General features: G+C 37.4%; 1 protein-coding gene across 1 annotated transcript in view; it reads left to right on the top strand.

Moving 5' to 3' along the window:
- The first annotated feature begins 1,545 nt into the window (after positions 1-1,545).
- The window catches only part of AGPS (alkylglycerone phosphate synthase), a 54,349-nt gene continuing 39,383 nt past the window's right edge, over positions 1,546-16,511 (top strand). The window contains exons 1-3 of the mRNA XM_026852433.1: positions 1,546-1,601; positions 9,483-9,572; positions 13,507-13,597. Of these exons, the coding sequence (XP_026708234.1) occupies positions 1,546-1,601; positions 9,483-9,572; positions 13,507-13,597 (237 nt within the window). The remainder of the gene's footprint in view (positions 1,602-9,482; positions 9,573-13,506; positions 13,598-16,511) is intronic.

Below are 16,511 nucleotides of genomic sequence, written 5' to 3'. Positions count from 1 at the left end.
CCGCTGTAGGGGCTGGAGGCAGCCGAAAGAAGGTGGTCTTCAGCCTCTTCCTTGTTTCTGTAGTAAGCGGAATTGTGTTAAAATGGGAAGTGGTTCGTAGTCACCTTAATAACTGGAGAAGAGGTTCAGTGTTTGTAAAGTGCTTTGAGGTTGCTATAGTGAAGAATGCAGCACGTGTGGGAAGCGAGGGTTGTGTATGGGCTGTCAGTCCTCCTCTGTTCACAGACATACGAAACCTTCACTGTGTATGAATGCTGCTGAAACTGTGTCCGTTTGTTAGGCTCTAACTCAAGTTTCTTAGAAATGAATCGTTTTAAGCATATTAACTACCTTTTCTGTCTCATACCGTGTTTTGTAGTAAGGAATCTCAGGTCATATGGGACCAAGGAAAGACAAATAATTGTACAGTTCAGAACTGTTTCACTGGCTCTTGGGTTTATCTTTCTAGTAGATTCTTTTAAATGCTACAATTGTAATACCATTATATAGTTTCATGTAATTGCTGGGGTGAACTGGTATTATGTGATTTCCCATTTCTTGGCTGTGGATTTTCTATATGTCTGTTGGCTTGCTACCCTATAAGAGCATTTTAAGGTTTAGGTTATAGGCGACCTACTGCCCTCCATCGAGCTGCATACAGGAGCTAGTATGTTAGTGAATGGAAGCAGTAAAGAGACAGATAAGGCAAGTAGTGGATAAGAGAGTTGCAGCTTCTTTGAGGAAAATCCATTCAGCCCATAGTTTCTTTCAAGAAGAGAGTAAGGGACAGCCTAAATTACACTAACAGGCCATTTGTGGCCCAGGGTCACAAGCTGAGCGTGCTTGCTTTGGGAGGACTGGAATGTCACGAGCATGTAGTCAGATGTTAACAACTTTGAAAGCCTTTAGCTCTCACTGAGGGGCGTTTGATGTTTTTGTAGCAGCGTGTCGAACAGTGTAGCTCACTGGGAGAAATGGGTCATTCCAAAATTGTTGCCTTCCATACTGAGTTTCTCTTTGGTTTGAATTTAGGAAGAAATCATTGATTCTGAAATAAATACAGGGATTTAATTTAAATGGGTTATTGCTTATTTTCTACAGCCAGTCATTACACCCTCGAAGAGCAGGAGAGAAGATGCGTGTGACTCAAGGGCTGCTTCTTTCTCTGTGGAAACACAGGCACAGTGAATTTAACATCTGTACTTCTACAAGTTATTGATGTTGTTCTCCCGTAGTGGCATTTGCTATAGGATCATCATTTTAAAACTCTGAATAACTTGTTCTGGATTAAGAATAAAAATTATGTTGCTTCAAGGGGTTTATAATCAAAATGGTACAGTTGCTGGATACTTTGCTGTGGGTGTAAGGGAGCTTCTGAAAGCTTGGTTCACACCATAGGTACAACTGTCTTGATAAACCTAGAGCCCAGCCTTTTTATATGTGTAGAAACAAAAGAAACCTTAAAGGGAGCTGTATCTCTGTTTTAAGATTCCCTCTAAACATCTGAGATTAGGTTGAAACACATTTGAGATGTTGCATGTGAAAATTCTGATACTTAAATATAGCATGGATATGAGGATCTACATAGAACTTGTGTTTGAGGATAATACCCAGGTTTTGAAGTGAGTGATGGGGAGAAAGACAATTCTGTTGCCTGTACTGGTTTGGAGGTGGCAAGTGATGAACACCTGAGTCCTGTTTTAGTGACTTCAAGCTAATCTGAAGCTGGTTGATCTATTAATGAGACCTAGAAGGTTGATTGAAAAATCTGATAAAAATAACTGACCTATAGGTGGGTACAGTGATACCGCATGGCTTTTATCAACAACATTAGGATAATCTAAACCCAGATGCTTTTTTCTTGCAGTCTTCTGTATGATGATTCAGCTTTTCTGCCTCTTTTGAAGTAATACTTGTTTTTCCTAGCAAAGCTGCAGCCAAAAGTACTTTAAGCAAAATTTTCATTCATTATGCTAGTTATATCTTTATTGTAGTGTTTGAAATTGTGTCAGAGCTAGACACTGTTGTACCAGATTTAGGTGCACTCTCCTCACGTTGCATTTCTTCTGCAGAATAGAGGACTTTCTATAACCAAAAAAACACCCTCTTTAGTCCTTTAGATGTATGTCTCTGATCACAGAAAATTTTAGCCAATAGTCATTAGGCAGTGACCTGCCAGAAGCATGGCTTTCTTGTTGATAGTTCAAAAACCAAACTGTTGAGGATCTTATCCAGACATTCATCACCAGTGAGGGGAGGAAAGAGAGTATGTGGAATTGACTGAGAGTCTTTGGGTGCCCATCTAACTGTTCCTGTTTCCATATAAAAATGCCTCTGAAGGCTAAACAATGTGTTTGTCAATTGAAGTATTTAAAGATTGTAATATGCTTCCTAATTTTAAAAATGATGGTTACTGAGATGGGAAAATTCCCCTAAAAAGACAAGCAACTCTATACTCATCTGAGTACCCTGTTGAGGGGAACCTTAGGTACTGTAAGAGTGCAGAGATGTTATTTATTGTTGGCATTCCTGGTTTGAATTTTGTATTTTAATTCAGTGTTACAGTGGAAGATGGGGATCATAGTTATACAATGTGTTGAAGCCTTAACAGGATGATGCACATGCTGAAAAACTTTACTCAGAAAATTAAGTTGGAAAAGAATTCTTCCTTGAAATGACTTTTTCTCAACTCTTATGCTGTTGACTTTTGTAGACAGGTTCTTAGTAAACTCCGTTTCCTGGTGAGACGTAAGTTAAAAAAATTAGTTATTTTCAAGATTAAGTACGCAAAGTGTTCAACTTGTACTGCTGTGAAAACAGTAAGGTGCTACAACTGCCAGGAACACGATTGTACCAGAGTAACTGTTATGAATGCTAGAAAGTAAGTGCCTTGGAGGTGGAGCATGCACTGATGTTAATCTTGCCATAAAAGCTTGTATTATAATATTCTAAACAATTAGTCCTTGTTAAAAGGGAGTATTGATTTAGTGTAACTAAATGTTGACTCTAGCTTGTAGGCTTAAAATTTTTCTGTCCTGGAGCAAGAGAAAGCAGGGCAGGATTTCCTGATTTTCCTCTCCTTTGTGGAGAGGCTTCCTTCCTGTGGGATGAAGAGAAGCTTGTGGGTCTCTTTTATTATGGGTTTACTGTTATCTGGGGTAAACCAAGGGATAAGTGTATAGCCAGCTGCCTGCTCTGTGTGAAGTTCACACCCAGGTTGTTCAGGGTAATGTGTTAATATTGGCGTACCCTCATACAGACTTGCAATTCTTGCTGGTAATGTCTTTATTAAGCAGCAATGTGAATTAACTTCTGAACAGTTGATACTACTTGAATTTAACATCAGAGGCTTCCTGTCTTACCAATACTCAGCAATCTTTATTATAAACACTTAACTCTTTAGACAACAGTGTTTAAGCAATACTTGATGCTAAACTGAATCCTGGCACAGCTGACTTCTGAGCTTAAGGTGGTGGAAACTTAGGACAAAGAAGGAAAGGGCTAGTGCCACTAGAGAGTCTTAACAAATCAGAAGAGTAAGAGCCTGCTGTATTGAGGAAGATGTGGCAGTTCACAGAAGCTCTGTGATGCCATCAAAGCCGTTAATTACTAGTCAAGGCTAATGAAATGTAAGAAATCTGTAAGAATTTAAGTAATATGTATTGTTAAATCATTTGTTAGCAAATAAACCAAACTAGATATATCGGTTAAATTTTATTAGAAAAACCCTAGGTAGAAGTGTAAAATACATTTAATATGTAAAGTACAATATGGATTATTATATGAAAACAGGCAGCAGTTTACAGCAAAAACTGAAAGAATTCTGTAGATTGACGACTTGATATCTACTGAGATCTGAACTGTTTTGTACAAGAATATGAATGTGTGTGTGTATATATAGCTATTTATTTAAACTTGATTTGTTTATTGAAACTGAATAGAATGATCTGTTAATGCAATAGACATTACTTGGACTTCCTAGAAGCTACTTCAAGTTGGAGTAAAGTAAGGGCATGTGTAACACAACAGGTTGCAGCCAACCAGACTTTCCTGAAATGTTACTGCATCTCTTTGTGGAGAACAGATAATGTGAAGTTAAAAATCAGTTGTAGGCTCAATGTGATGAACATTCATGATGCCTCTGTAGTGTTGTTATATCCAAAATTGGGCTGTCACTGTCAAGTCTTCAGGGTTGATGGTATAAGCCAAAAAGTTTTCTTCAGCGGTCACCTGATGTATTTACTACAGAGCATGCTAAAAATTTTCCGTACAATAGGTAAAACGGTGATGTTCAGGAACGGAGCTTGTTTTGCTTGAGCAAATAAATGGCAGGCAGTTGATTCTTTCATTAACTTGTGGGATTTTTTTGAGGTAGTGAAGTAGATTTCCTGGGCTTGCAAGCTTTCAAAAAATACTTCTCAAAAGACTGATCTGTAGTGTTTGAAAAATCTTTCAGTGTTTACTGCCTGGAAGTAACCATATATGTGCATTTTTGTAGTAGAGCAGTCTCTTAAAAGATAAAAATGAAACTGTTGTCAACTGAAGTAGTAGGTGGAATAGAGATAGCTTCTAGTAAAGTGTTCTGTTGCATAAGAAACATAATTTGACTAAGTGTACACTGAGAAGTCTAGTTATAATGTCTTGGCTTTCCTGAATCCTTAATACACCCTAACTGACTTAAGCTTTCATAGAAAGCGCACTAGAGAAACACCAATTTCCTTGGGGCTTTGCTTATTACAGTGTGGTGAAATGAAGAGTAGTGAAATAGTTGAGGTTAGGAACCATATGGAAGGAGAGTTAACATTTGTTTTATCAGAACTTTTTTTTTTTTAAAAAAAGCACACTGTGCTTTTGAGTACCTAAACCCTTGAAGTTTTATGCCTAAAATCTTGTCTGCATTGGCTGCTTACTGTGAATTTAAACTGTGGATCCCAATTTGTGTTGCTATTTCAGCAAACAGAACAGCAACTGAATCAGGTGTGTGCCGCTTCAGGGCTTTAGCTGAAAGTGTGGGTTGCAGAACCTGAATGTGTCTAAGGTTATAAAACAGATGTTATTTGACTTCATGCTTGAGAGTGATTACGTTTGATTTGCTGCAGGGAAAATCCTCCAAGAGGGAAGAAGAATGACAAACACAGCAGACACTCCCTGCCTGCAGCATTACATTCTTTTCCAGATAAATCATGCCTTCACAAAGCGGTTCTTGAAGGGATACCTTGGGCTGCATTTCCTTTCCTAATTTCCAGAACCCTGATGCTAATTTACTACTGGCTTCAAAACCACTCTTGGAGTGGCTTGCTGTGTTGGTTGAGAAGTGTGACTATATAACCCCAACAGGGAGATTGCTCCAGAGGAGAGGGAGAGTGACCTTCTGGTATCTTCTGTGGAAAGGATTCTGAATTTCCAGCTGGTGGTCTGAGTTGGTAACCAAAAGTCCACCTGAGGTAGGCTTTGAGGAGTTTGTTTGGTGGGTAATGTCTTGTTGTTGTAACCCTTTAGCACCATAACACTGCCTCAGTCTTACTGCACCGATGTGCTGAGTTCTGCAAGAACTCTACAACCTGCAGGACTTTTTTGCAGTGTTACATTAGGCAAATACTGGTGCTTTAGCCATGTGGTAGCCCTTAAAACTGCCACTGTAAGCTCATTTTCAAGAATGTGCTGGTTCTTGGATCATGGAACAGGAGTGTCTGAGTATTTTGTGTATATGTTCTTTTAATGCTCAGCATCAGCTGGTGATTGAATTGAAGATGCTGGTGGTTATTGTGAGGAAATTGATGTGAGCATCTTGGCTGTGCTCCGAGTTGCATTGATGGTTGAACTGCACTTTCATTTTGCTTTTCTCTGAAGAAAATATGTTAAACTTGTCCTTTGAGTAAATTAGCTCATATGTCTTGGTTTTGTGTATAAAGTACCAGATCTTCAGATTATTTTGGAGAAGGGGGAAGTTTTGATATTTATGCACTTAGATGGTATGTCTATGTAATGAGGCAATTCTGTTCTTTAAATCATGTGATGGCAGTGTTTGGGGTTCATTCATGACTCTGTCTTGGTTCTGATATTTCATTGAACATAATCTCATAACCACCATGAGCGAAAAATCTCTGTTTAATTCTGGTGTTGTAATATCTATGTGCTTTAGACCTTGGAAAATAAAAGACTCTGTAACTGTTGGTGATACTTTTGCAGTATAAAACTCTTCTTGACTGGCAGTTGTAATTGTGATTGTGATGTACTTGTGATGTAAATTTGAAACTACTGGAAAATTATATTCACAGTTTAATTTCCACATGGGTTGAACTTCAGATGCTGAGCGTGGATACCTGTGGGAGACCCTGTGCTTGCTCTTCTGTTTCCTAGGGATAGACAAGAACTTTTTCAGCCAGTCACAGTGCCTCTCACTAAAACACGAGGGTGCTGGTAGGTACAGTTTTGTTGAAATAGTGTAGGTCCAGAGGCCTCCACCTGCCCAGCTGAGTGATTGGATGCCACAGGAGCACTAGTTCCCAGGGCAGCCGTCCTGCCCTCCCCAGGCTGGGCACTCTGCTATCTCATGAGCGTCTGCCCAGTTTGTGGGCACCTAAGTCGTCATTTGGGGACTTAATATAGTGCCTTGTGCTGTGACCTGAACAATGTCCTGCCCAATATCTCCTTGATTATTCCATAGCCAGTTTTCCAGAAAAATGCAGAAAATACTTGTTGAACAAATATTTTGCTGGGGAAATCTTTATTGCATCAAGTCAAAGTAGTATTTTAGTGTTGGGCATTGTGCTAAAAGTGAAATATTTTAAGTTCACTTAACCTAGTCATGCTGTTTATCTCCTATTGTCACTGCTTCCATGGTAACTTGTTTACTTTCATTTTTTTCCCTTCAGGCAATATAATTTTGTATATATATAAAAATATATATTAGAAAAAGTTAAGCAAGCTTTGCTTTATAGTACTTCAGTATTGGCTTTTAAGTTAGAAAGCAAGAAAGAACTGGGCATTGCCTACTATTTCTATCTAAAATATTCCATATCTCTGTCAAAGTTGAAAGTAGTGAGTTTGATGCTTTGTTGAAGCCAATCTGCTGAGTAGGAAAGGTGTTCTCTTTAAATGAGACAATTAAAGTACAATACAGAGCTGAGTGGCATCAAGCTTAAAGCAAGAGTAATACCAAATGGTGATGAACTTGTCTTGCCTATATATATTCTTGAAGCAGGGGCTGGGAAGAAAAATAGAAGGTAATGTAAATGATGTCTTGCTACACATAGAACATGTGTAGCATGAACATGTCAGCTGAGTAAGCCAAAATGAGCATCTTTCCTTTTCCAGGGTGAAGCATGAAACCTTCTAATTTGTTTTGAGTTATTCAGATGATATTCAGGGGTTTTTGTTGTTGTTTTGCCATCAAATTCTTGATTTTTTATTTTATTTTTTTTTTTTTTTAAAGAATGAGGATGGAAACTATTACTTCCAGGAAAATTTTGTTTCAGGTGGTATGAAATACTGAAGTGTTAGACTTTCACAAATTATATATCCTCTAGGTAGGTATAATGGTGGTACATACTAGCTGCAGGTCATGTGTAGTTCGAGTCCCTTGTCTCAGAGCCAGGTTTGGATACATTGACTGCTTGTACATGGAGCTTTTTAACGTGTGCTTAGGTCTGCAGATGCTCAGCAATTCTTTCTGCCCTTTATACTCTTTTGGAATGAGTTTAACACTGAGATTTTGGGAATGACAAAGTTGCGAAATGTAGAAGGCTACATAGATTGCTCAGTCACAGATTGGATCATTCTTGAACACCAAGGTAAACATGATGCATAGTGTTAATCTGGCAGGTAGGTCTAATTGCTACATCAGGGCATTACAGAGGACAGTTGGGAGTGCTGCACGAGCTGGGGTGTGAAAAGCTGTTTCAAAGGAATGGTGACGGTATAAATCTGAAAAAGGGCAGTATGAAAATGAAGAAGAGGGAGGAATGTTGTTATGACACTTGTGACTAGAAAAAGACTTTTTTCCTTGTTTGCCTTCTGCTTCTTATTATGCTGTCTAATTACAGTTTTAGTTTCCAGATGTAAGCTGGAGAGATGAGGAATTGCAGAGCAGGTATTTAAGTGTATTTCCCATACTTGAGGGAGCTGGGTTAGTGAGACAGACCTGGGGAAGAACAGCATACCGCTCTGACTTCTATATTGCAGAACTGCTTGTACCTCTGCTGAATAATATGTCAACTAATAAATAACATCTTCCTAAAAAAAAACCCCAAAACTGCTCTATAAAGTTTGCTTAAAGTGCTAAATGTCTGATTCAAACAATTGTAATGAAATACATTCCATTTGATTGATTAAAACCTTGTGTACAGGCAGTTTGAAGAAAATGAATTTTGATTAAGCCAAGTCTTTAATTATATAGAACACTGGCTATATCAGCAGCCTATGTTAATGTTATCTTTATAGTGAAGGCTTTTGCTAATCAATCATCAACCAGTTATATGTAATACTAGAGTTAAAACTGACTTGAGGCAGTTCTTTCTCTGAATCATGAGGTCTTTTTGAAATGGTAACCCTTGATCATCTTACATCATACAGTTAAAGAAAAGAGCTACATTCACTGTAGTGGAGTGAGATAAATCATCTGTTTTCAGACTTAAGTGCCTTTTTAATAACTAAAATTCATTTGTTAGGTCAGTACTTAATTTCTAATGTAAATAAATGGCAAACTTTTTAGGCAAAGTTAGATTAATATGTAATTACTCTTTGTGTATCTAAGTCTTAAATATGTTTACACTGATTTACTTCTGACTTTATGATAATCGAGATCCTTTGTTTTGGTATGGTTGTGTTTAAGGTGTTTCAATTTTGTGGTTGTATTTTGGCAGTTGTGTTTTTTAGTCCGTTTCTTATGGTGACACATTCAGGTTGTCTTTAGTATGTTATTCTTGCAGTTTTTGGTTTGATTTTGTTTTTTTGACTTTTCAAAATATATTTTGAATTGAATTTCATTTAATGGAAAATATATTTTCAGTTTAGGCATGTCTGAATGCCTCATCAAGTGAATGTTACTAAGAGTGCAGTGGGATTACCATAATGATGTCAAACTAAAATTTAGAATTACTTTCTTGACAGGAAATAATAATGCTAGCTGTCTTTTTTTATTCTGAAAATATTCAGCTATTATGTATTTTTGTGCTAGTATTTATGTATAGTCTTAAAAACAAACATCTTTCAAACATTACTCTTGCAAGTTTGAGAATGATGCCATGTAGTGTGTATTGATTTAAGCTGGTGGTTGTTTTTATAAAACATTTTGCCTTTGCAAGTCTTAAGGTGCAATCTGAAGGAGTAATGGTTGTTGCTGCAGAATTACTCTTCGCTCTATTAAGCTATGCACTTTTGATATGTACTTGATTTCTTGAATTGCTAGCTGATAAGACTTTTTTCCAAAGTTTTGTATCTGTAAATCATTTTGGGTTTACAATATGATAACATTTGTACTTCTATATTTTTCTTCCTTTAAGGCAAGAACTTCTGAAGTGGAATGGATGGGGATATAATGACTCCAAATTCATCTTCAATAAGAAGGGTCAAGCAGAATTCACAGGAAAAAGGTAAGTTGAAGATTAATATAACTGAAGTACCTTGTTTAATATTTTTTTGAAAAGAGTTTAAGAACTGCACTATTTAGTTAATCTAAAGAAGGCAAAAAACCTTGCTTTGTCTCATAGAATAGATTATTAGTTGTTCTGCATTTAACAAGTTTCCCAAATTCTATACACAGTAATCAAACCTGTAGTAAAATAGACTGTGTGGCTTATTGGAAGGTTTATTAAAAGTATTATAAAGACAAATTAATGTGAGTCTTCTCTGTAACTTGATATACTCTATGCATTAAATGTCCCTTGGAGAATGGAATCAAACTGAAAATCTGCACCATATTCTAGAGCTTTAGATAACATGCAACAGGTTAGTGTAGTTTTGAGAATCTCTTGAGCATCAACAAGTTGCTCTATTAAACTTCCAATTTGTGTTTTAGGTTTCTTAACCGTTGTACATGGAGCTACTTTATCCTCTGAGCTTAAATATGAAAACTGCTCTTCAGTTTTTCAAACTCTTCTGATTTATTGCCTACTAACCCTTTCTACAGCCAGCTTGTTTTTCTGAGAAATATAATTTTTTTTAGGAAATAACATTAAAATTAAATGGGGATCTCTTAACTTTCTTCCAGTGGGATTTAAGCCTGTCATTTGACATCTTGGGATTTTTTTCTGCCTCAGTAGAAAGTGGTCTTACATTCTCTTCCCTGGTTTAAAAAATTTGCTTTTTGTAAGAATAAAGAAAAAGAATAAGGAAGAGAAATAAGTTTGAAATAAGTAATGTTCTTCAGAAAAATTTACTCCTGACCTTTGAGTTTGTGTAAACTAGTATGAGCTAGTTTGAGTCAAAGCTGTAAAAAGCTAACTGGGATATTGAGTGCTTCAATCCTTGATTTCTTCATTTTCAGTCCCAGATTAAAATGCAAAGTCTTATTTTAGGCACTTGAGTTGACTGTATAAAATTAGGGAGTTCTTGGTGACCTCTTGCCTTTTTTCCAGGATTCTGACTCATGTGACTTTGTGACTCATTCTTTCACCTGATACTTTTAGTTTATCTGGGGTAGGTTATGCTGCACAGAATCTATGCAGTGTGCTTTGAAGGAAAAAAGGTAAAGGGCCGGAGTTGGATTTTTTTTTTTTTCAGGAGGAAGCATCGAGACTGTTCTAGAATGGGGGGAGAATGGCAGTTTTCCCCCATCTTCATTCTTCCTGTCTAATAGGTAATCTTAGAAATGCCCTGTTAGGTCACATCAGTGCAGTTCCTATGGAATAGTTTGTCACAGTGGTAAAAGGAGTGTCTGCAGTGAGAATAGAATAAGCACCTGTAAATGTGTAGATGCCTAGTCCTTTTAGGTATCCGCTACAGATCTGTTGTCCATAAATTTGTCTAATAGATTTCAAGTCTGCTGATACTGTCCGCCTCTATAGCATCCCGTGGCAGCAAGTTCCAGGTCACTGTTCTGTGAAGTACTCGTGTTTTAAACCAGGTATCCCTTACTGTGTTACAGGATGAGGTGATAGTTCTTCAGCCTATCTGCTGCTTTATTGATTTATATAAGACTCAGTTGTGTCTTCTCTTCCACTCTGTCTCCATACTGATGAGTCTTGGGCCCTTTAGTGTCTGCTTGTAAGGCCACTTGGTCTTTACAGTTGTTCTCTGAACCATCTCTAGCTCCACTACATCTTGGAGATACAGGGGCAAAAACTGCATGCAGCACTCAAGGTGTGGATACACCAGGGTTCTACAGAGCAGCAGAGAGATGAACGGTTTTCTTTCTTATACCTGCCCAGCTGATGCATAGCAGTGTTGGCTGCTGCATGCTGTCAGTGAAAATGTCATGATTTTCTATACTGAGTACCAGTCTGATTCTGCAAATTTTTTTTTTTTTTTTTTTTTTTTTTTTTTTTTTTTTTCAATTATCTACATCCTATCTTCTATCTTCATTTGTCTGCTCAGGTTTTTTAAGGTCCTGAGTTTCTATTGGTGGTGTATCTGTCTCCCCAAAAGAGCTTAATATTAGTCATGTAGTTGGAGAATCTACTGGTGAATCCAGATCACTGATGAAGACATTATGTAAAACTGGTCCCAGTACCAGTGTGTGACAAGCTGCAGTCCTGAGTCTGTCATAGGACAGTGATCAATAAACTCTGCCCTTTGCTTTTTACTTTATACTTCAACCTGTAGAAGAATCTTTCCTTCAGTACTGTAGCAGTGTAGTTTCTTAAATAGCTTTTTGGGTGAACACCTGTGGAAGTATAAAGGAGTATGGTATTTAATATTCACTGTATCCCCTTTATTCACTTTCTCTTTTTACACCCTGATAGAACTCCAAAGGTTAGCGAAAGAAGATTTCCCTTTATGGAAGCAATGTTGACTTTCCCAACAAACCATGCTTTTTCCATGTGTGAAATAATCTTCTTATTAGACTCTACCATCTCTCCAGGGATAGATGATACTTGCTAGTTGGAGCGACTAAACCTGTTTTTTTGGGGGGGTGTGGGTGGGGGGAGGAGGTCTTTAGGGGGCTTCTTGCACTGTCAGTGTACATACAAAGCTTGCTTCCTGAGCAGCCACGCTTTACATTCTGTGCAGTAAACTCACTAACTCCTCCTATGCTGTGACTTATGTCTGTCTTGACTTAAGTTGTTGGTTTTTTGATTAGCTTTAATTTGCCCTTTGAGTAAGTGATGAAGGCTACCCTTGCAAGCTAGCTATGTAATACATTGGCAATACTAAAAAGTATGATGGAGAGGAAGACACACCATGCTGACTTGAGTCCATCTGTACCTTTGTTGCAAGTTGCTGATGCAAATGTGTTAAACTTTCATTGATTACTGCACTTTCCTTTGCATAGTATTAATTTAACTGCTTCATATGGGTATGATGAAACAGTAATAGCTGTCACCTGAGGAACAACTGAATGCTGCCTTCCAAGGTGAACAGTCTAGTTTGAGTTGAGATATGGTTGTAGCCTTTTATCCCTAGGAACAGAGTAGGGTTTTTTACGATAGGAGAACTGGGAGGTAGTCGAGATGAAGAAACAAAAGTAATTGATCTGTGTAATAGGTGACTTAGTTGTAGAGTTGATTGCAACAACTGTGAAGGATAGGGTCATAACTGGATTAAGTGGCTGAATAATTTTAGAAGGAAGACCCTTTAGGCCTAATGCAGTGATTCAGGTGAAAACTATAGAAAAGATTTTCAGATGCTGAAAATATTAATACCAAAGAAAGGTCCTTTTTCTCTTCAGAGAGTGCTTGCGCATACGTAAACGTGCACAAGGCTATATTGTATACAGTTAATAGCAGTAGTTTCTACCTGTTTGTGTCCCCAGCCTTATTTGTTTTCATATGGTACGCATGGTCACAAACAGCTTCTCTGTCCCTTGTCTGTAAGTCTTTGTCACATGGCTAAACTCTTGCCAAAGAGTTTGTCATAGAAATAATTTTACATTGCTTGATGGATTCTGATGCATTCTGCTGATGAGGGAGGAACCTTTAACTGTTTTTCTTGAAAAAAATGTAAAGTGTATGGAGCTGGATTGGTGTGTCTTAAGAGTGCTGATTACACTGCAGTGTGTCCTTACACATGTCCTCTACCTGTAACTAGCATGCAAACTATGACACTTTCTGCACTACTAAGAGAGACCCTTCTTAAACCTAAAGATGTGGGGTGGGATATCTGAAAAACCTTATGCCATAATTCCCAAAGATTGTGAAGAAAAGTAATACCTAAGATGTTGACAGTTTGATTTTGTGCGAAGCACAGAACAGTTAAATGCAACAAAAAGTGCAATTCCATGAAAACCAAATGTGCAGAAGCTTTATAGGCTTGTAGGTAAAGCATTTGATTTTAAACTTCTGTTTGTGCATACGTAGAATCGAAAGAAGTGTATCTGACATACATTCTTTTAATTTAAAATGACCCTATGTAATATTGACTTTTCAGGTACAGATTAGGTGGTATGGTATTACCAACTTTTAAGGAATGGATAGAAAAAACCTTTGGAGCAAGTCTGGAGCACAAAACTACCTCTAGAGTAAGTAAATAGCTGAACCAGTTCCTTTGAACATTAGTCTTGGTGATAACCAAGACCACACTGTTAAAGATGATCCAGCTTCTGTCCTGAAGGTCATGTTGCACATAATTGATTTAAATATAGTGTATTAATACCTCAGTTTTAAAAAAAAGTATTTGATGTAGAGCTACTATATGAAACCTTTGACGTAGCATGCTTTGTGATTCCAGGTTAACTAGTAGTACTCTTATTGGCATAAAAAGTTCTGACTTAGGGAGGTTTTTGTCCTTTTTGTAGGTTGCTTTTCAACCTAGAGGGAGTTGTTTATGTAACTTCAATGTTGTTTATGGTAACAAGGACAGAAGATACAGTGAAGTTAAACTGCTGTTTTCTGTGTGTTTAATGATATCAAAGTTCTTACTTGACAGTAATTTTTTACATGTTTGTGTGCTGAAAACTGGCTACGAGCATACTCAAGATTGAACAGAATGTTTTTAGAAAAACAACACATTTGGAATGTTATAGGTTTTGCGAAGCATCCATATTTTGCTTTAAGAATAACTCCTGCTATTCAGAAGACCTGACCTCTCTCTAAGAATTCCTTTGAGGCTGCAGCTTCCTGACTAGATAGCTGCGAAGAAGTGTTGGAAACAGGCTGTGCTTGTACAGTGACTGTAGCAATCCTGCTTTGGGTAACAGTTTTACCCATTTCTTGAATTTTCTCTGAAGCAGGTAATCTCAATAGGGCCTGAAAACTCAGTTTCTTTAGTTTTCAGTTAATTAAGACATTCTTTCATCTGCTGTGATTTGCAAGATCTCCATCTGCCAATATATTTTGAGAAAGATGAATCTTTATGTGAGTTTTCCTTGACCAGAATTGGTCTTAACTGGCAGCTGCTTTAACTTGCTGTGACCAGAGGTCCTGAGAGCTGTTGTTTCTTTTCTAAATGTAGAGGAAATATAGAACAATGTGGAGTTGGAGAAGGGCAGATTCTTGAATAGTATCTTGATGCCACAGTATGTCTTGCAAAGCATCTTTTCAGGATATCTGCCAGCAATGTTGAATGCTTTCCTGTTATGTTGTCTCCCTCTGATTCTGACGTTCTTGTGATCTGAAACAGGCTGACTACCTTGACACAGAACAGGATTCCAAATTTGGAGTCTCCAGTATATCTCTGCCCTTCTCATAGCTATTCTCAACTACTACTGCAGGTCCCTCATTTTCATATGTCTATTGTAGTTCTGAGTTTGTATTTTGGGTTGTCATGCTAGATTGCTTTTTTCATCTTCTGTCATCGGCACATGAAGAAGTTTGGGTATAGGAATAGCAGTAGGAGAGGGATCTCTTGGTCCATTTGTCCATCTCAGCTCTTTCTGCCTCTGTTGTATAAAATTGGAGGGTTTGCTGTTGCATGAAACTTTTTGTTATAATACAAAAATAGTTAAGGTGCCTGCTTCTGTGATGCTTAAGGCCTGATGACATTTTTTCCCTTATGCAGACTAGATTTACTGCAGACAGTAGTTTAGACCTTGTTCACACAGGCTTCCTGTCTAGCCTAGTGCATAAATCTTTAAATGTTTCAGTCCCATAAGAATAAATAAAGGTATATTTTTGTTTGGCATGGTGCATAAAATTTTTATAGATGAATATTGACTATTCATTCTGGAAGATGAAAACTAAAGGATTAAAATACTTGTAGAAATAAAAATCAAGATACTTAAAACCATCTGCGAGGAATTGTTACAGCTTTAAGTAGTTTGTGTCCCTCTTACAGAGAACAAAGGTCTTCAAGCGCTTGGTGTTCAACTTGAAATGATATGAATTAGTTATGTCTATGGAAATCCATGGAGAAAGCAAAGTTTGAAATAGAAAATGTAAGCATAGCTAGCAAAGATATTTTTTAAAGTGGTTTAAAGATCTTTATTTGGTGCCTGCTTGTTTGTTTCCTCAAGTTTCCCAAGTTTCTGTCAGAGCTCTGCTCTTTGGGTTAGCAAACAGCACTGTGTAAATGGACATTAACAGCTGAATAGTAAGAGCTAAGAGCAGCAATCCAAGACCCGACTTCCTCTGTGCTTGTGACTGACCCCTAAAATCATGATCTCTTAGTGGCAGTGTGCCTCTTGCTTGAACAACACGTAATCTTAATTTCTGTATTTGTAGGTGACAAAATGAATGTGTTAGTGGGAAAAGTCTCTTTCTTGGGTGTCTAACACCTTATTTGACGAAGTAAAATATCATCATTAAAGCAAGTCAGAACAGCACATATCCTCTTCCAGAAGCCAAATCATTATTAAAACTATATTTTCATTATGTCATGTGTCTCATATTAAAACCTTAAAACAAACATTTAGCTATCTCCCCTTTTGAACCTCTAAATGTTGTTAGCTATCAGTAATGAACATCTCATGCATATACTGCTTTCTGAATTATCCCTGTAAGTATTCTTAATTTCTACAGAACCTCAATTTGTTTCTTATATGGTGGGCATTAGTAGGCAAGTTCTATCACTGTGGATCTTATAACTACCTGAAAACTTTCCTATTGACGTTTAAATCTTCCCTTCAGCTCTCACAGCTTTGAGACTCAACTCATTCAGAATAGACGACTTCCATGGTGGTGGATGGGAGACTATTAATCTCTATTTTCCTTGCTGTTAGCTTGGTAACTGGTGCTATCCTCTAAGCTTTTATCTAAGATATGCATATTGGCAAAAGGTATCAGCTATTCTAGAGGTTATGTAGAGCAAAGATAGGCAAAATTCCATTTCAGGAAAGAAAACTTGGGTGGGTGAGTATATTTTTTTCCTGGAAGGCTGAAACTTCAGGAGGTGAAAGAAAAGTGAATTCAGTTTTGCTGTTTTCTCTTTGTACTTGTGAAGCAGCATAGGTTCATCAAAGACATGTCTAAATTTCTTTGACTATGGGTAACATTTTA

Source organism: Athene cunicularia (genome assembly GCF_003259725.1).
Source record: "Athene cunicularia isolate RWA chromosome 7 unlocalized genomic scaffold, athCun1 chr7_part1, whole genome shotgun sequence".
Lineage (NCBI taxonomy): Eukaryota > Metazoa > Chordata > Aves > Strigiformes > Strigidae > Athene > Athene cunicularia.
Note: the sequence above shows the minus strand (reverse complement) of the source record. Positions and strands in the feature narration are given on the sequence as shown.